Genomic DNA, 20,528 nt, shown 5'->3' with positions numbered 1-20,528 from the left:
TCCATGTTTCGGTCCCCGCATTGTCAGTAAGCATCTCTATAAAACTGGAAAAAGAACAGCCCAAAAGCTTGCGTAGTAAAACGCTACCAAAAAATTGTGTAGGAATCCTGAACGTTTTAGAGGGACAACTCAAGAACTTCTTACTGGTGATTCGACTCCTACTTAGAGAACCTGTCGCCTCTCCGGACATGTCTGTTCTAGACGCTGCTTGCATCTTCCTATTCATATTACTCTGTTGTGCTGTTCCTTTTATTATTCCTGCTAGAAGTTATGAATGAGTTACTCTCGGTTTGCATTGAAAGTCCTGGTGGGTGTTACCAGTGACACTGGCAGCACTGATTGTAGAGTGTCAGAATGTGCAGGGACACGCCCCAACTGGTCACACCGATCTGGACCTTCATTGCAAAATGCTAGTAATCATTACTTCTAGCAGGAATAATAAAGGAATGGCACAACAGTCATAAGGTTTTTATTCTCACTCCCTTAGGCTGGTTTCACATGTGCGTTGCGGAAACATGCGCAATTTTTCCGCATGAGTGCAAAACATTGTAATGCGTTTTGCACGCGCGTGAGAAAAATCGGCATGTTTGGTACCCAGACCCGTACTTAACAGAAGTTCGAGTTTGGTTGGGTGTTGTGTAGATTGTATTATTTCCCCTTATAACATGGTTATAAGGGAAAATGGCATTCTTAATACAGAATGCATAGTACAATAGGGCTGGAGGGGTTAAAAAATAAAAAATGTAACTCTCCTTAATCCACTTGTTTGCGCAGCCCGGCTTCTCTTCTGTCTTATTCTTTGAGGAATAGGTCCTTTGATGAGGTCACTGCGCTCATCACATGGACTATCACATGATCTTTTACCATGGTGATGGATCGTGTGACCGACCATGTGATGAGCGCAGTGACCTCATCAAAGGTCCTTTTCCTGTACACAGCAAAGAAGACGACAGAAGAGAAGCCGGGCTGCGCAAAGAAGTGGATTAAGGGGAGTTAAATTATTTTTTTTAACCCATCCAGCCCTATTGTACTATGCCGTCTGTATCAAGAATGCTATTTTCCCTTCTAACCGCACTTGCTTGCGATTTTCACGCAGCCCCATTCACTTCTATGGGGCCTGCGTTGTGTGGAAAACGCACAATATAGAGCATGCTGCTATTTTCACACAACGCACAAGTGATGCGTGAAAATCACCGCTCATGTGCACAGCCCCATAGAAATGAATGGGTCCGGATTCAGTGCGGGTGCAATGTGTTCACCTCACGCATTGCACCCGTGCGGAAATCTCGCCTGTGTGAAAGGGGTCTTAGGCCTCTTTCACCCAACCGTGTTTACCCCCCCCCCCCCTGTTTACGGGCCGTTGTTTACGTTCCGTATACGGAATGGTTCAAAAAACTGGAATGTACTCCGTTTGCATTCCGTTTCCGTTCTGTTGAAAGATAGAACATGTCCTATTGCCCACAAATCGCGTTCTGTGGTTCCATCCAAGTCAATGGGTCTGCAAAAAAACCTGAAAACATACGGAAATGCGTCCGTATGTCTTCCGTATTTGTTCCGTTTTTGCGGAACCATCTATTGAAAATTTGATGCCCAGCCCAATTTTTTTAAAGTAATTACTGTATACTGTTTATGCCATACGGAAAAACGGAACGGAAACAAACAATGGATCTGTGAAAAACGGACAGCAAAACTCTGAAAAAGCCATACGGTCGTGTGAAAGAGGCCTTAATAGACCAGGATATGACGTGCAGTGATTCCTCGATTGGCCATGTGGATGTGTGAATGGCCCCATTGGCTTCTATGGTCTGTGTGCTGCCCTTTTAAAAACGGAAGCTCTTGCCAGTATATTTCTGATGTATGGTGGCCCATTCTGCACACGGGCTGTACTTTGAACAAAGCAGTGTTTCTTCTAGGTAACCTAGTTTCCTGTCTTACATTTTGAAGCCTCTCCCTTTGCTGTCTGTAATTTTGCCAAAAAGACAGCGCTTCCGCTGTCACCCTGTGGCGTGGAGCTGAGTCATCCTGCGGCGTGCTGAAGGGATTAACTCTTCAGTCTATCACAAGCCAGGTAATAACTGGGCAAGGCAAGCGTGGCTGGCGAATAATTACACTTGTGTTACATGTGGTAGAGGGCACGCCAGACGGGGTGTGCCCCCGGCCCTTACAGAACTAGGTGCTGCAGGGTGTCACAGCGGAGTGGGTATCTAGAGGTGAATGTGCTACATACAGGATGGAAACAAACCCGAGGGATTTGTGTAGATGGTGAAAATGAGTCAGGAGGGTCCAAAGTGAGAAAACAAACACTGGGAAGTTGTACGTGAGCAAAAACCATAGCAATCCTGGAACACCCCTTAAAGGGGTTGTCTCACTTCAGCACATGGCATTTATCATGTAGAGAAAGTTAATACAAGGTACTTACTAATGTATTGTGATTGTCCATATTGCCTCCTTTGCTGGCTGCATTTTTTTCCATCACATATCCATGGTCACGACCACCCTGCAATCCATCAATGGTGATCGAGCTTGCACATGATGAGAAGGCGCTGTTCTCTGGTGGGCGGGACCGTGGGAGAGCACATGGGCACACATGTGGAGCTGCCCCTGCCGCCTCATATCTGCGCTGCAGCAGTGGTCATAACCCCTGGGTACGAGCAGTGTATAATGTGATGGAAAAATGAATCCAGCCAGCAAAGAAAGCAATATGGACAATCACAATACATTACTAAGTGCCTTGTGTTAACTTTCTCTACATGATAAATCCCATTTGCTGAAGTGAGACATCCCCTTTAAGCCTGTGGTTCCATATAGGCACATAGGTGTAATGTATGCTTATTTCTGAACTAGTTTTGATAACTTATTGGCTTTCCATAGAAGTAATAATATTGTAGAATCTCTTAACGTGATGGCTGTAGTACAGTAGTCTGTGCGCTGTGATGGCTGTAGTACAGTAGTCTGTGCGCTGTGATGGCTGTAGTACAGTAGTCTGTGCGCTGTGATGGCTGTAGTACAGTAGTCTGTGCGCTGTGATGGCTGTAGTACAGTAGTCTGTGCGCTGTGATGGCTGTAGTACAGTAGTCTGTGCGCTGTGATGGCTGTAGTACAGTAGTCTGTGCGCTGTGATGGCTGTAGTACAGTAGTCTGTGCGCTGTGATGGCTGTAGTACAGTAGTCTGTGCGCTGTGATGGCTGTAGTACAGTAGTCTGTGCGCTGTGATGGCTGTAGTACAGTAGTCTGTGCGCTGTGATGGCTGTAGTACAGTAGTCTGTGCGCTGTGATGGCTGTAGTACAGTAGTCTGTGCGCTGTGATGGCTGTAGTACAGTAGTCTGTGCGCTGTGATGGCTGTAGTACAGTAGTCTGTAAGCTGTGATGGCTGAACAGTGGAGGTAGCTGATGACTGGTGGTTTTGGTGATCTCTAAGGCTTTGTTCACATCACCGTTCAGCCTTTCCGTTCTTCTGCCCAGTTTAGGAGAGGAAAGGACGGATTCGGCACATAACTGAGCCCTTAGGACCCCATAGACTATAATGGGGTAAATTATGTTTCCGCTCAGAAGAAGACTTTGGAGCGGAGACTAAAGTAGTGCATGCAGGACTTTTGTCTCCGCTTCAAAATCCTCTTCTGAGCGGAAACATAACAGACCCCATTATAGTCTATGGGGTCCTAAGGGCTCAGTTTGGCTCAGTTATGTGCCGAATCTGTCCTTTCCGCTCTCCTGCTCTTAAACTGGGCAAGTGAACGGTGATGTGAGCACAAAGCCTTACTATGCTATGAATTAATGATGAGCTATTTGTATGTGATGGTTTATTTATTGTTTAGATGTTTCTGAATATTTGACTTTGAAGCAGATTCCTGGAATATAAAGTTTACTATACTATAATTCCTTCTTTTTTAGGGTTGACTTCAATGTTCCCATGAAAAACAACCAGATTACTAACAACCAAAGGTAAGCTGCTGCGTCAGTGACTTTCTGCCCTCATGTCTGCTTTGTTCATCTCCGATGTACGACGTGTAGGGTAAATGGAAACCAAGGCTGGATGATTAATTGAATGAGTTAATTTTCCCACTTTGAAGCTGACACTGTCCGTTTCTTGCTAAATCGCCAAAACGCACATTGCAAAATGGAGCACGCCATTTATTTATCTGCCTCCAAACCTCCCCAATCTCCACTTCTGTCTTGGAGAAGCTGGTGCCCGTCATTTACGAAGTTCGGGTGAATCACCGGCCTCTGGTGAATCGTGAAGATACTGCCAGGTGGCATCATCACGTGCTTCACCAAAGTGTTTGTGTCATGTGCCACCTTAAGCCCTGCGTGTGTTTTTATATTTAAAGGATTACCCCACGACTAATGTAAAAAATGGGAATCTGACATCGTCTTGTATATGAAAATATTTGTAACAAAGCTAGACCCGGGCCAGCCCTGTACCTCACATGGATCCAGAGATCTCCCCATTCAATTGATCTGCTAGATTTATATCAAGCTGACAGCTCAGGGGGAGGGTCTTTTCTGCTGCAGCTCAAGGGGAGTGTCTTTGTCAAGGGGGCGTCTCTGTGCTCTCCCTATCACAGCTCAGGAAGCAGTTGAAGGATGAAACTGAGCATGTGCGCCGTACTCAGTGAGCAGGACAAAGAAATAAGAAAAAGAACAAACAGCAGGTGGCGCTATACAGATACCTTTTATTGAGTAGCTCAGTATACAAAAATGGAAATTGCATGCAGTTACAAATATTTAGATCCAAGTGCTGGTTTGAAAACAATATTTTTGTATGACAACCCCTTTAATTAATAAAGTTGAAATAATCTTTTTTTTGTTTCTTTTTTTGCCATAATTTCCCATCCCCAATGGAAAGTGCAGCCAAACTGACTGACTATTTAATGGTTTCCGAGTAGCTGTTCTAAGTAACAAAGCAATCCTGACGCAAACGGATGGCATCTGTTAGGCGGATCCGTCTGACAAATGCTTTGAAATACCAGAAAACCAGATCCATTTTGCCAGAACACTTAATGCCAGATCCGGCATTCCGACAAGTGTTCAGGGTCTTTGGCTGGAGAGAACTGCAGCATTCTGCGGTATTATCTCCGTCCAAAAAACGTAAGAGGGACTGAACTGATGCATCCTGAACGGATTGCTCACCGTTCAGAATGCATTAGGGTTAATCTGATCAGTTATTTTCCGGTATTGGGCCCCTAGGACATAACTCAATGCCGGAAAAGAAAAACACTAGTGTGAAAGTGCATGGCTGTTTGTACAAGCTCCATGGCTTTTGACGGTAATGACCCCTTATTGACTTATAATGGGGGCTTCCTTTGGGTGCGCTGGTATTCTTGTCATGAACGATAACTCTGCAGTCTCTTGTGGTCAGAAAATACATACATGCATGTTGTGGAGGGGGGAGTAAGCCACAGCTGGACCCCTGTAGCGGTGGCTTATCTTCTCCCCTGACGACTGAAGGATCAGGAGGCCTCCATACACAAGCCTTACCCTTTTTATCTGGCATCAGGGGAGGATCAGGAGGCCTCCATACACAATGGGAGAGTTTGGCTGACATTAGTCGAACATGTATGATGCCACTGTCCCCTAAAACTCACTATATTGACCTGCCAAGGCGGACCTTCTCGGGTGCTTGGCTGGTCACCTGCTCTTGGGCACACGTGACATCCACGTATGTTTTCTAGATGTGTCAATTTTCATTGCATTTGCTGCTCTCTGCCCATCTGAATGGCCTACGTGGTTTATTCGGGCATGATGGTCGTAGCTGAGGTTGGAAATCTTCTTGGTTTGCTAAACTGCTGACGTCTATCATTTTTCTTTCTGTCACTGATCTCCAGGATTAAGGCCGCTGTCCCCAGTATCCAGCACTGCTTGGACCATGGTGCTAAATCAGTCGTTTTAATGAGCCACCTTGGCAGGCCAGATGGTGTCCCCATGCCTGAGAAGTACTCCCTGGCACCGGTAGCTGTGGAACTGAAGTCTCTTTTGAAGAGGTAATAGTTTTTCATCTTTTAGGAGGGTATTTTGCCACCATTACATGCCGTAGTCATTGTATAAATCAGAAAACAAGAAGCATGCATACAATTTACATGCTGCAATAAAGCATCAGTGGAAAGTGATCACATTTACCTACATAGTATGGCGCCACCTGGGGTTCAAAGTGTACAGCAGTGTGTATGTCCATCTACTAAGCTGTGTGCTGATGGACAGCCAGGGGTCTGCATAGTGATCCTCTGTTCAGACTCCTTCTGCATGGGAAGTAAGAAGGGACAATATTGTCAGCTGCCAGGGGGAGATGGAGACTGATTCTGTCCAGAGCCAGCCTCTGGCGACACGAAGGGAGACTCATGGAAGTAAGGTATATGCTAAACACTGAATTAATTTAAAATGGTTGGCATCCTTTTTTAGTATAAAATTTATTAAAGGGTGAATGCTTTTAAATTGGAATTCTTAAAGGGGTTGTCAGCCACTTATCCCCAATGCACAGGATCCAACCACTGGGGCCGCCACCGATCATGAGAACTGTGGCCTGTGTTCCACCGTTTGAATAGAGTGGCGGACACTTGTGTATCTACTGCTCCAGTTAAACAGGGGGGACACTGCCCCTCTTCTCACGACCAGTAGTGGCCCAGTCAGTGGTCGCACTACATTTTCCCCTCCCCCACGACAGCACCATAATTAGGAAGGGTGCTGTCGTGGGGTCTGGAAAATCTGATTACCAGTAAGTGTAATCATCTAATTATAATTTTTTTTTTTAACATGTCTTCTGACCCCTGTAGAGAGGTAGGATAACTTAATGTGACTGGAATACCCCTTTAACATGTCTTCATGATGGAACAATCCTAGTTGGTGTTGAGAACCTCTTTCATACATTCGTTGTACAGAGATGTAGTGTTCCTGAAGGACTGTGTGGGAGCAGAAGTCGAGGCCGCATGTGCAGATCCAGCCCCTGGGACCATCCTTCTCCTGGAGAACTTGAGATTCCATGTGGAGGAAGAGGGAAAAGGCAAAGATGCTGCTGGGAACAAGGTCAGTGACTGTACACGAAATCTGAAGACTCCATGTTCTGAAATGAACCGGCAGGCGCTGATCTGAGCGCTGTGCCTCTTCTTGCTTTCATCACCTCTGAAAGCCGATCTTGTGGAGTACAGACCCCGTAGGGATAGTTCACACAGGCGGCTCTTCTGTCCGTATGCCGTCCATGCTTACAACAGACTGAATCCGGACCAACTAATTTCCACAAGTAAATGCACATGGTCATTGTTCTTCATGAACCATCTGTGCATTCAGGAAAAATTGCAGCTCGTTCTCTCTTCATGAGATGTTCACGTAGGACTGGCCCATTCAATGGGTCAAAGAAAAAAACAGACTGCACACGCAAGGCCTCTTTCTTGAGGCGTGTGAGAAATCTAAAACTGATACTCCGGATTTGAGGGGGAAAAAACGCAGTCACGGATAACACTGGTTCATCTTAGATGCAAAACCATTAGTTTTCCATTGAACAGACCCCAACGTAGTCCGTGTCCTTCATGTGAAAGGCCGGATATGTACAGCACCTGCTTTGACAGCCAAGCAGAGCTGATGAAGGGTGGAGAGGTGCAGCTCTTCGCTTTAGAAAAGTTTTTAGTTGCCCTTTAAACCTGATCCTATCTGTTGGGCTTATGACCTCCTGACATTTTACTGAAGGTCAAGTAAAGAGCCTCTTCAACGTTTTTATTTTTGGCATGGCTGACCTGGTTTAACACTGTCCTGGAGTATTTCCCTTACTGTACAGCTGGCTGAATACTGGCCTGTACGTCTGACCTTTACTGGCTGAAATGGGAGAACCAGTATGTGAACTTTTAGAGGGTTCACTTGTTCATGATATGTGGAGACCTTCAGTCTCTTCCTTACTACCAGACAGTACATATTCTCTGTTCCTCTTAATGCATCTTCAGATCGGCAGTTTTCAGGGTAAAATTTCCATTAAAGGGGTTATCCAACAGTAAAAAAAAAATAATTAACAGACTTGGTCTGCTGGATTCCATCTGCATCGCTTTACAGCCACCTCCGCAGGTCCTGGGTCTCTGGGAATCGACGTTCTGTTAGAGGGCGTCTCGTGACTCCTGCAGCCAATCAGTCTGTCACCTATGCGAGATGTCACGGGGTCATGCGGTGACCTGTCAACTGTGTGGCCAGTGATTGGCTGCAGCGATCACTTGACCCCTGTCAACAGGATGTTGACTTGCAGAGGCGGCCGTGGAGTGATGCGGTGGGGACCAGGTAAGTATGAACCCCACTCCGAAGGGGTCTATTAAAAACATTTAGTAACTAAGCGCACTGTATGCATTGTACCCTGGCATGTCTTTGCAAATTCTTTAGTTATGAAATATGCCATGTCAAATTTGGGACTTGTAGGAGAAATCTAAATCTTATTTGCATGGGTATTGATCATGTGTTAGGAAATCTCGCACTAATCCATTACTTGATGCCATGATCTGGTATGGCTGTCAGGGTGTCGGAGCATGCGTTCTAATAAGAATTTCCACCCTCTTACTTTCAGACCAAGGCAGATCCTGCAAAAGTTGAAGCTTTCAGAGCATCTCTGTCCAAACTTGGAGACATCTACGTCAATGATGCCTTTGGGACGGCACACAGAGCTCACAGGTAACCCAGCTGCATGATAAAATAAAAGCTTAGTAAATTGGTTACGTCCTCTGTGTACCGCAGTCTCAGAAGTACCGCCACGCTAGCTGTAGAACCAGTAGGGAATAGATGCAGTCGCTTCAACACAACTAAATGCCATATGTGTCTGAACTTCTTTGATCTTGGGGAATTTAAGGTCCAGGATGCTCTTTTATTTATGGTTTAATAAAAGCCGCATTGGGTACTGCAAACCTGCAGAGGACAGATCATCTCCTGCACCCTCCAACAGACGGCACTACAAAGGTGGACATTTTCCATCTTTCTAGTCTGTTTCTTGCCATATTTAAAGGGGAATATGTCCTCACAAAACGACATATTGTTTAAATCATGTTTTTATGTTTAGCATATTTTTGATGTTTTTAAATTTTCCATGTCATCTATATTAACAAGAAGCATAAAATCCTGCGGTTTTTGCACTGGCTGCTAAGTCTAATGGGCATAATTTCCTGGTCTGTAGAGAACACTTTACTACAGTTACCTGCTTATCTGTAATCCTGCCTGTAATATCACCTGTGTATAGATAAGACAGGATCCACCAGTCACAATAGGTGATTGTCAAAGCTTATCTATTCTTTCCTTTTGCAATCGGAAAATAAAAACTGATTAGAAAAAAGGTTCTGGTTTTAATTGAGGGGGAAAAAATTTTGGGTGACACATTTCCTTTTAGCTGTTTGGTGCAATTATCATTCCTGAAAACTAGTGCCCTGGTTAAAGGGCTTCTGTCACCCCACTAAAGTGTTTTTTTTTTTTTTGGGCTAGTTAAATTAGTTATATTGCGATATATGAAAATACAATGGTGTTACTTTGATCCAGCAGTTTCTTCCAAAAACGAAGTTTTATAATATGTAAATTAGGTCTCTACCAGCAAGTAGGGCGTCTACTTGCTGGTAGCTGCTGCAGAAGAAACTGCTGGATCAAAGTAACACCATTGTATTTTCATATATCGCAATATAACTAATTTAACTAGCCCAAAAAAAAAAATCACTTTAGTGGGGTGACAGAAGCCCTTTAAGCACTGATCTGCGCCAACTACTCTGGCCTAAAATGTCTGCCGGCTATGTGGCTTGGGTTGTGCCAGATGAATTTTCCCCATTTGCCAGTTCATAGAAAGAAGTCCTGGTAACAACTGGATGGCTGCCAACTTGCCAGCTGGTACCCGTTTTTCTATTCTAGCCTCTGCTGTGATTTCCAGTGAGAAACTTCATATATTACTTTGGCTTTTCTGCACGAGTACAACTTCACAGTTTGTGAAGCTATGTTTGGTTCAGGGTAGCGTTATGGCTCCTGGTCTTCCCTATGGCCTCATAGCGGTTGTCTTGCATTTAAAGGAGTTTTTCAGCCATAATTGTTCAGCACGGTCCACTGGTCATGTGACATGTTGGGTGTGTGTATGTAGGACCCATAGCAATTGAGGAGCGGCTTTGGGCATGCTCATTGCTACTACATTCAAACCTCATTTAGAGGGGACAAAGGATTATATCCTCCATTCTAGTGATCAGTAGAGGGGCCAACTGGTTAGACACCCACTTATTACATAATCAGTAAATGGATACCTCTCAATCTTATCAAATATGGCTCTTGACTTTAAAGAAGACCTTTCACCAGAAGAAAGTATGTAAACTGACTATACAGACGTGTAGAGCGGCGCCCTGGGATCTCCCTGCACTTACTGTTATCCCCGGGCGCCGCTCCGTTCTCCGGTTATAGCCTCCGGTATCTTCGTAGTTAGGCTCCACCCAGTTAAGCCTGCCGCGGTCTCCTTCTCCTATGCTGTAGCGCTGGCCAATCGCAGCGCTCAGCTCATAGCCTGGCTATGAGCTGAGCGCTGCAGCATAGGAGAGACGCCGGCAGGTTCCCCTGGGTGGAGCCTTACTGGAGGCTATAACCGGAGAACGGAGTGGCGCCCGGGGATAACAGTAAGTGCAGGGAGATCCCTGGGCGCCGCTCTACACGTCTGTATGGTCAGTTTACATACTTCTGGTGAAAGGTCCTCTTTAAAGGGAATCTGTCAGCAGCTTTGACTATGCCGAACTGTTGAAAGCAGTAGGTGGGGGTTGAGGAGAGCAGGACAAACATAATTTTTGAAGATTTTCTCATCAGGGGTAGTGAGAATATGAAGTTTTAGTCTACCAAATTCATTTCTCTCAAGTGCCCAGGGTGGGTGTTCACTGTAAAGTGTTCTCTGCATTGAGCTGCTTTACAGCCCCTCCCCTCTGCTCTGAGTGACAGCTGTACTGGTCTCCTTTTGGATGCTATAGTTGTCATTTAAAGCAAAGGGGGGTGGCTTGAAGCTGCTCAATGTAGAGGGCACTACAGTGAAGCCTCACTCTGGGCACTTGAGAGCAGAATTTGGTAGAGTAAAACTTCATATTCTCACTACTCCTGAGAAAAGCTCCACAAAAGGTAAGTTGATACTGTTGTCCCCAGCCCCTACCTGGCACCTTGAGCAGTTTAGCATGGTCAAAAGTGCTGACGGGTTTTTTGTTTTTTTTTTGTTTTTTTTTTAAGTATGATTTGCACTTTACAACCAAACAATGGTAGTGCTCCAGTAGTCAAACTAGCCTCCTAATCCAATCTTCAACTGTATATCCTTGCCTCGTCTTTCGTGGATGGCTGCTGTTGGTGTCATCAGCACTACTGCGGCCACAATCCTGTAGGAATCCATGCACCAAGACCTGCCTTTTTAACATGGTGTTTCTCCTCCTCTTCCAGCTCCATGGTGGGAGTTAATTTGCCCCAGAGAGCTTCTGGCTTCTTAATGAAGAAAGAGCTTGACTATTTTGCCAAAGCTTTGGAGAACCCAGAGAGACCATTCCTTGCCATTCTTGGAGGGTAAGTAAGCCTAAATGAGTGTGTGCTGCCTTTCATAGCTTTCCTCTGTCTCAATGTTCATTATTTTTGCACTTTCCTTTTCTCGTGCTTTTTTCCATTGGGGGACACAGACCATGGGTATAGCTTGAGGTATTAGTAGGAGGGACACTATGCAAATGAAAGAGCTCCTCCTCCTCGGCTATACCCCCCGACTCCACCAGGAGGAACTCAGTCTTTGCTTAGTGTCCGGTGAAGGAGGTTGACACGATCACTATATCTACTCCTTTTTTGTTATTTTCTTTCTAGATGGGGACACAGGTCGGCATGGCGCCTTCCTGGTCCCCCGTGGAGTGCCCGCCGCCGTCCTTGGACGCTGCCTGGCTGCCTCCATTGCCCCCAAAGAAGACAAGTGGATCCGGGCTCGACCTGCAGCTCCGGTTTCCCACCAGCCTCTGGGTCACCTGCTGCCACCCTCCACCAGAGCACTGCACTCCTGGGCAAGGAGTCAGAAGCCTGAAGAGGTGCATCCCTGCTGGTCCTGGAGTCGAGGGAGAAGATCTGCAGGAGCAGATAAGTAAACCTGCACCCTGCCTTACCCATGCCTTTGATGTGACAGATCCTCCACCATTCTCATTCCCCTGAAGCTGCCTGGGTGAAGCAGAGATAGGAATCCTTCTGGGGGCACTTTGGGCTCTTTATTAGGGGCACATATTGCCTGCCTTTAAGGCAGGCTCAAAGGCATCTGGCAGGCTATGCGCGGCACTTGCCGGCATCGCTCTTTTTTTCTCCTGAGCAGGGACGCACCACAGAGTTCGGCGGTGGTACTCACCGCGGCTGCGCTGGCTCTTCCCTTTTTAACCCAGGGACATTAGCCCCCGATACATGTAAAGAGGCCCGGGTAACGATGGGTCCATTTTTTCATACGGCGCGCGCGTTCTTTTCGCGCCATTATGACGCGGCCGGGGGGCGGAGCCTCTGTTCTGCTCTGGCACTTCCTCTTGCTGTGTTCGGCCGTGCAGTCCGAACTCTCGCGCGACTTCCCTGCTCCTCTCAAATCAGGAGAATGGCTTAAAAAGCCGCCGGTGGTCCTCTTCTGCTGCCCATTAATACAGCTTTCTGCTGTATGAGTAAATGCCATGCCTTTGATGTGACAGATACAAATGGGCGTTATCAGACCTGGCTGCTAAGCTAAAGCAGGTGTGGGGATAAGTCTTCCCCTTGGTTTGCCATAACTTTTTTCTCAGGCCCCACTGGGGTCCTGTCAGATGTGCCATTCAACCTTTTTTTCGTCGCCTGTCTCTTGTGCTCTGCCCCTGGACAGGATATCCTCCATCTCTTGCTCAGCCCAGTCCTCCCTCCGCATGACGCTATCCTGCCTCTCTGCGGAGACGGCGGTACTACAGCTCATAGCTGTGTGAGTTAAGGTCTTGACCTCTGATGTTTTAAAAAAAAAAAAAAAAAAAAAATTTAATTAAAAATAAATAAATAAAATGAAATTAAAAAATTTCCCATCTGGGTTTACAAGGACCTCCGTCCCTGGGAACCTGCGGTCCCCGCTTGGGCATCTGCCATGTCCAGCGCGGCCGCTGAACTGGTCTTAGTCGCCAAGGCAGCCTTGGCCTTTATTCCTGTGGCGCTAACCTCTCCATCTTTCTCAGTGGTCCCCACAGTGGGTGCCTGGCTACGTAGAGGCAGCGTGAGCGGCAGCATACCACCTCGGATGTCTCCGTCTCCCCCCTCGCCTGTGGCGCTTTCGGACTGCTCTTCCCCCTCCCTAGGGAGAGCAATCCGAAGGGGAATTATCCGGCTCAGACGAGCCAGGTCCTTTTTTGGACTATAGGGCATTTTCAAATCCTGTGACACCAACCACCTCTCTGTGGTTTTCCACAGAAGACGCCCGACTACTAACAGGGAGCGTGAGCGGCAGCATCCATCCTCGAATGGCTCCGTCTCTCCCCCCTCGCCTAGTGGCGCGTTCGGACGACTCTCCCCTCCTCCCTTAGGGAGCGCAAGTCTGAAGGGGAATGTCTGGCTCTGACCAGGTCATGGAGCGTGACCCCTTGCCTAAGCTCTCCACCGTGGTGGCTGACTTAGTGGCGACTGTCTGAGACACCTTTATTCTCCAAGGGGATTCTCCTCCTTCCACTGGTCAGGAGTTCCCCCCTTTTTTCTGTCCAGGGAGTTGGAGACTACCGTGTTCCCGGTCCATGAGGGATTTTTCCGCGGTCATATCCAGGGCCTGGGGTCGTCTTAATAAGGTTCTCGACCACCCAGCGCGTGAATATACTTTATCCTTTCCCTGCTGATGGCGAGGAGATGTGTCTCCTCCCCCTAGGGTGGATCCTTGGTGGCTGGATTAGCCAATTATATGGCTCTCCCTGTCTTAGACAGTTCCTCTTTGTAGGATGCTGTAGACAGACGCATAGACTCTCTTTCCAGGTCCTTTTCTTCACTGGCAGGCGCGTCCCTGCGACCTACCTTTCACTCAGCAGGGGTAGCCAGTGCTCTCTCGGTGTGGTTACAGCGCCACCACCAGGAACTGGCGGAGCAAGTTGCATCTACTGACACACTGGAGTTGGTTCTCCAGATGTCTCAGGCTTCTAAGATTCTTTACGAAGCTTCTAGGGACATTGTTCCCCTCTTTGCCCGCAGGTTGGCCATCTCTGTCACTCAGTGCGAAGAGATCAGATTAAAGGTGTGGGACGCCGATGCCTCCACCAAGCGTTCCCTCGCTAATCTCCCCTTTGGGGTTTCCAGACCTTATGGGGATCAGTTAGACAAGTTCATCTCTGCATGCCTTTTGCCGTTTCTCATGTGGTAGGCTGTCGCCTGCTTCCCCCGCTGGGGGTCTCAGGTCGTCCGCAAAAAGGCCTTCCTTTAAACCAGCCTTCCCGGCACTAGAGGGCCCAGTCAGCTCGCCCTGCTGCGCCCAAGCCTATCTGCATGTCACGATTGCGGATTCCCACCAACGATTCCTGCGCTTCGCCATTAGGGGTCGACACTGTCAGTTTGTCGCCCTTCCTTCGATTGGCGACCACCCCTCGGGTCCTTACCAAGGTCCTGGACCGCTCATGGCGCTTTTTTCGTACCAGGGGCATTCCTTTGCTGCCCTATCGGGACAATATCCGGATAGAGGCCCCCTCTCTACCGCAGGCCGAGGATAGCGTACGGATCACTGTTCAGACTGGAGCAGTTCGGCTGGCTGATAACTTTCCCAAACTCCTGTCTCTTCCCGTCCCAGAAGCTCTCCTTCTGGGGGATGTTATTGGATACCTCGGCCGCCAGAGTATTCTGCCTGCCTTCAAGTCCTCCCAGATCCAGGGCGCAGTGCCACATCTGCTGCGCTACCCGTGCCTATCCATACGGGAGTACATGCAGGTTCTGAGTCTTATGGTAGCCTCTTTCGAGGCCGTTCCATATGCCCGGTTTCACACTCGCCTGGTGCAACAGAAGATGCTTTACCTCTGGGACAAGACCTCTCGGGGTCTGGACGATAGCGTCTGCTTGTCTCAGTGGGTTCGGGCAGCTCTTCCTTGGTGGCTGTCCCCGATGAACCTGAGGTCGGGGAGATCTTTTTTCCCTTTTTCCTGGACGATCATCACCACCGATGCCAGCCTCCTGGGTTGGGGCGGCATTCTCCAGTCTCGCACGGTTCAACGGATTGGGTCGGCGGCAGAGTCTCGCCTTCCAATCAACATTCTGGAACAGAGGGCGATTTTCCGCTCTCTCTTTCTCCCATTGGACCCCTCTCCTTGCGGGCCTCCCAGTGAGGATTCAATTGGGCAATGCCACGGCCGTGGCCTACATCAACCATCAGGGCGGGACCCGCAGTCGGATGGTGATGCAGGAGGTGACGAGAATTCTGACGTGGGCGGGGACGCACGTTCCGGTGTTGTCAGCAGTTTACATTCCAGGAGTGGACAACTGGACAGCGGTTTTGTCTAAGCCGCAACTAGGGGAATCCAGACGAGTGGTCTCTGCATCCAGAAGTGTTCGAAGAAATCTGCCACAGATGTGGTCGTCCGGATGTGGACCTACTGGCGTCCAGGTTCAACAACAAGCTCCCAGTGTTCCTGGCTCGCGCCCGAGATCTGAGGGCGTATGGATGGACGTGCAGGTGTCTCCGTGGCAGGACTTCAGCCTCCTCTGTTTTCCTGTCCTACCAAAGGTTCTACGCAAGATCGAGACGGAAGGGATCCAGACCGTTCTCATCGCCCCAGAGTGGCCTCGCCGTGCGTGGTTTTCGGACGTGGCTCGGATGCTGGCGGACGCCCCATGGCCTCTTCCCGACAGACAGGGCCTACTGTCTCAGGGCCTGCTTTTCCACCAGAATTTCCGGTCTCTTCGTTTAACGGAGTGGCTGTTGAAACCGCCATCCCGAAGAAGAGGGGGTTCTCGGATTCAGTGATTAGGGCCATGATCAGAGCGAGGAAGTCTTCTTCCTCTCGGATTTACTATCGTTCCTGGAAGCCTTTCCTGTCTTTTTGTGAGAGTTCGGGGTTCCCTCCCCTTTGCTTTTCCATCATGATGGTACTGTCTTTTCTTCAGTCTGGGCTTGAGCAGGGACTGTCGCCTAGTTCCCTGTAAGGTCAGGTTTCGGCGCTGGCCGTCTTTTTTTCAGTGGTCCCTTGCTCTTATGGGTCCGGTGAAGACCTTTCTTAAGGGGGTGGCACATTCGGTTCCCCCGCATGTTCCCCCTTTTGTCTCCTTGGGATCTCAATTTGGTCCTGCGCGCTCTGCAGTCGGCCCCCTTTGAGGGACGTCTCTCTGACTGTTTTCACCTGGAAAGTGGTCTTCCTTGGGGCCATAAGTTCTAATGCAGCTACATAGCGTAGTGATTAAAGTTCTGGGCGATTATGCAGAAGCTGTGAGTTCAAATCCCATCTCAAGTTTTTAAATCAGACTGGTGTCGGAGCTGGCCGCTCTTTCCTATCAGGAGCCTTTTCTGGTTTTCCAACAAGATAAGGTTGTGCTCCGTCCGGTCCCCTCCTTTTTGCCCCAGGTGGTCTCTCCCTTCCACCTTAATGAGGATCTGGTCCTGCCTTCCTTTTGCCCTTCTCCGGCTCTCCCCAAGGAACGCACTCTGCAATTCCCTGGATGTCGTACGGGCCCTGAAGGTGTATCTCGCGGGTATTGCTTCCGTCTGCCGTTTTCGGCGCTCTGGATCTGCTCGGCTATTTCCACGGCTTATCGCGCTTGTGGTAGAGTTCCCCCTGCTAGGATTACCGCTCACTCCGCTAGGGCAGTGGGGGCTTCCTGGGCAAGACGCAATCATGCCTCTGCGTCTCAGCTGTGTAAGGCGGCCACCTGGTCATCCTTACATACCTTTACAAATTTTTATCAGTTGCATTCACTGGCTTCGGCTGATGCGGTCTTTGGCCGCAGGGTTTTGCAGGCTGTGGTTCCTGTTTGACCGTTGGACGTTCCTCCTGGCGGTGCGGAGATTTTTTCCCACCCCATGGACTGCTTTAGGACGTCCCATGGTCTGTGTCCCCCAATGGAAAAAAGCACGAGAAAAGGAGATTTTTGTGAAACTCACCTGTAAAATCTTTTTCTCGTCTTTTCCATTGGGGGACACAGCTCCCACCCATTCTGTCTATTGCAGGAGGGGGCTTCAATTCAGTTTTCTGCTTATGGTTGGACCTTATGGCTTGGTCCGATGGTTTCCTTAAGTTTTTCTTGCTCCTTCTCCTACTGCTTGTGCAACGCCTGAGTTCCTCCTGGTGGAGTCGGGGGGTATAGCCGAGGAGGAGGAGCTCTTTCATTTGCATAGTGTCCCTCCTACTAATACCTCAAGCTATACCCATGGTCTGTGTCCCCCAATGGAAAAGACGAGAAAAAGATTTTACAGGTGAGTTTCACAAAAATCTCCTTTTTATAAAGTGTCTGCATCTTTTGGAAGACTGTTCTTAAAGGGCTCGTCCAGGCAGGAAAAATTTTATTAAAATGTTATAAAATAGCTACTCATAAGTACATTTTAAGCTGTTTTCTAGAATTTTGCTAGCTTGGCAGCTGACGAGCTATAAATGTTGCATGCTTTGTATGTTTAATTATTTTTTTATTGTCTAGGTTCATAAATTGGGCAGCGACAGACAATGTAACAAAATAACAGAAAACAAATTTTCGCCCGTCTGATACCCTACTGCTCTAGTGCTGCTGGTCTGGTTTACTTGGCTGCAGCAGTGACATGCCTGTCTACACATCACTGGCCTCAACAGTGTACAACTCAAAACTGAGGCCAGTGATTGGCTGCAATAACTGGGAAGTCACTGCTGCCACTGGAGCAGCAGGATCGACCTGGTGTATTGGTTTTTTAGTTATTTCTATTGCTGTCTTTTGGCTTTTTTTTTTTTTTTTTTTTTTTTACATACTCCTCAAATGAGCTGTGGTGTTTGGAGGCATCTCCGCTGAGTGTTCAGCACTAATGCAGATCCAGGACATCATTTCCCAGGATCTCCTGTATCTACACCAGTGTTAAATCCTTTCTTCAGCATGTGTGTAGTAGAAGACACCTCCACCATCCCGGGAAAGCTAAAGATGGATACTATGGCTTCCTTACATTGGCATTGAGGGGTCATCTCCATGTGGCCTAAGGGAAACCTGGAGGCAGTGAAGTGAATTCTTGTGCCATTACAACCCCTTTAAATCTGTAGACCGCTGCCTCATCGCTCATTAATATTTTGCCTTATATACAGTACAGACCAAAAGTTTGGACACCTTCTCATTCAAAGAGTTTTCTTTATTTTCATGACTATGAAGGCATCAAAACTATGAATTAACACATGTGGAATTATATACATAACAAACAAGTGTGAAACAACTGAAAATAGGTCATATTCTAGGTTCTTCAAAGTAGCCACCTTTTACTTTGATTACTGCTTTGCACACTCTTGACATTCTCTTGATGAGCTTCAAGAGGTAGTCCCCTGAAATGGTCTTCAACAGTCTTGAAGGAGTTCCCAGAGATGCTTAGCACTTGTTGGCCCTTTTGCCTTCACGCTGCGGTCCAGCTCACCCCAAACCATCTCGATTGGGTTCAGGTCCGGTGACTGTGGAGGTCAGCTCATCTGGCGCAGCACCCCATCACTCTCCTTCATGGTCAAATAGCCCCTACTTTCAAAGTTTTCCCAATTTTTCGGCTGACTGACCTTCATTTCTAAAAGTAATGATGGCCACTGGTTTGTCTTTACTTAGCTGCTTTTTTCTTTCCATAATACAAATTCTAACAGTCTTTTCAGTAGGACTATCAGCTGTGTATCCACCTGACTTCTCATCAACGCAACTGATGGTCCCAACCCCATTTATAAGGCAAGAACTCCCACTTATTAAACCTGACAGGACACACCTGTGAAGTGAAAACCATTTCAGGGGACTACCTCTTGAAGCTCATGAAGAGAATGCCAAGAGTGTGCAAAGCAGTAATCAAAGCAAAAGGTGGCTACTTTGAAGAACCTAGAATATGACATATTTTCAGTTGTTTCACACTTGTTTGTTATGTATATAACTCCACATGTGTTAATTCATAGTTTTGATGCCTTCAGTGTGAATCTACAATTTTCATAGTCCTGAAAATAAAAAACTCTTTGAATGAAGGTGTGTCCAAACTTTTGGTCTGTACTGTATGTACAACGTGGGAGATGTATCAACTGGTGTAAAGGAAAAGTGGCTCAGTTGTCCATAGCAACCAATCAGATTCCACCTTTCATTTTCAGGAGCTCTGAAAAATCAACGGTAGAATCTGATTGGTTGCTACGGGCAACTAAGCTGGTTCTACTTTACACCAGTTTTGATAAATGTCCTAGTCTGTTAGCACTGCAGAAAGCTGTGGGTCCCAATTTATTTGGTTATAGTGTGGCCTTTAACTACAAGGGAACAGCTTGGCACAAAGTGCTCATTGATGTGCATGATCGGGCTGCTTCCATTGTGGAAGACCATTGATGTGTCTTCGTGAGGCTCTATGGACTTTGACCTGTTCTCTACTCCATGTTCTGGATGAGTTGGCAAATGCTGAGTAAGCAGCAAGATGTCTGCTATAGCGTAGCCTGTGTGTTTTCAGTTGTACAGGCCGCTGCCGCTCCGTTATTATAGCGTGGTCTGAGTGCACTTGGATCTTTTTATTTCAGGTATTTCACGGTTTTCTACATGTTTATGCCGGACTGCTAACCATCCAAGGACGGTCACCTGGAATACCTGTCAATATATGCGGTATATAGGCAGGTCGGGTTTAGGAGGATGAGTTTGAGGGCTTACTGAATATTACATGGCTGGCAATTAAGAGTTGTCCAGGTGTTTAACCCCTTAAGGACCAGCACCGTACATGTACGGCGCAAGGTCTGTGTGACTCTGGGGAATTGGGGCACCATGTCCGCTCTTACTGGCAGTGCCGCTATTTGCCTGTCAATGTAGACCAGTGTTCTGTCAGAAAACCTTAAATCGTCAGATTCCCTTACCCCAGGTGACTTCTGGGGGTGTACGCCTCCGCAAGCGCAGTACCACGGCACAGCACCTACCACGGCATGGACAAGGTAAAATGACAGTGCGCGTTGATTCATGGACGCACCTGAGAGAGCACGCGCGGTTGGGTGCCTGTGCGGTGTCCATGCGAGCGTCCATGAATCAACGCTCACTTTAAATTTAACTTGCCCAAGCCGTGGTACTGCGCTGTCGAGGAGGAGGCGCCGTGCCATGGTGCTGCGCTTGCGCGGAGGCGCACACCCCTGGAAGTCACGTGGGGTAAGGGAATCTGACGATTTAAGGTTTTTCTGACAGAACACCGGCACATCCCAGCGCAGGAAGAAGCTGTCAGGGGTTAGGTGACCGGTCAGCACCGGTCTCCTCAGACTTGAGGCAGGGGACACCAGTGTTTGGTGTCCCCTGCCAGCGCTGTGATTGGCTGGAACAACGCTCCAGCCAATAGCAGCGCTACAGCTGCACAGGAAAGGGCTGAACTAGCTGGTGACTGCATGCAGAGGTTCTGTGCTGCTGTTGGCTTGCTGGGACTTAATATAATATAAATATAAAATCAAAAAATAATTTATTTGCA

At 47.7% G+C, this 20,528-nt stretch overlaps 1 protein-coding gene across 1 annotated transcript in view; it reads left to right on the top strand.

Moving 5' to 3' along the window:
* The window catches only part of LOC120977372 (phosphoglycerate kinase 1), a 35,928-nt gene that overhangs the window by 2,594 nt on the left and 12,806 nt on the right, over positions 1–20,528 (top strand). The window contains exons 2-6 of the mRNA XM_040405299.1: positions 3,893–3,943; positions 5,827–5,982; positions 6,874–7,018; positions 8,532–8,635; positions 11,387–11,506. Coding sequence (XP_040261233.1) covers positions 3,893–3,943; positions 5,827–5,982; positions 6,874–7,018; positions 8,532–8,635; positions 11,387–11,506 — 576 coding nt within the window. The remainder of the gene's footprint in view (positions 1–3,892; positions 3,944–5,826; positions 5,983–6,873; positions 7,019–8,531; positions 8,636–11,386; positions 11,507–20,528) is intronic.

Source organism: Bufo bufo, chromosome 8, assembly GCF_905171765.1.
Source record: "Bufo bufo chromosome 8, aBufBuf1.1, whole genome shotgun sequence".
Classification (NCBI taxonomy): domain Eukaryota; kingdom Metazoa; phylum Chordata; class Amphibia; order Anura; family Bufonidae; genus Bufo; species Bufo bufo.
The sequence above is the reverse complement of the archived record's forward strand: the minus strand, read 5'-3'. Positions and strand labels throughout refer to the sequence as shown.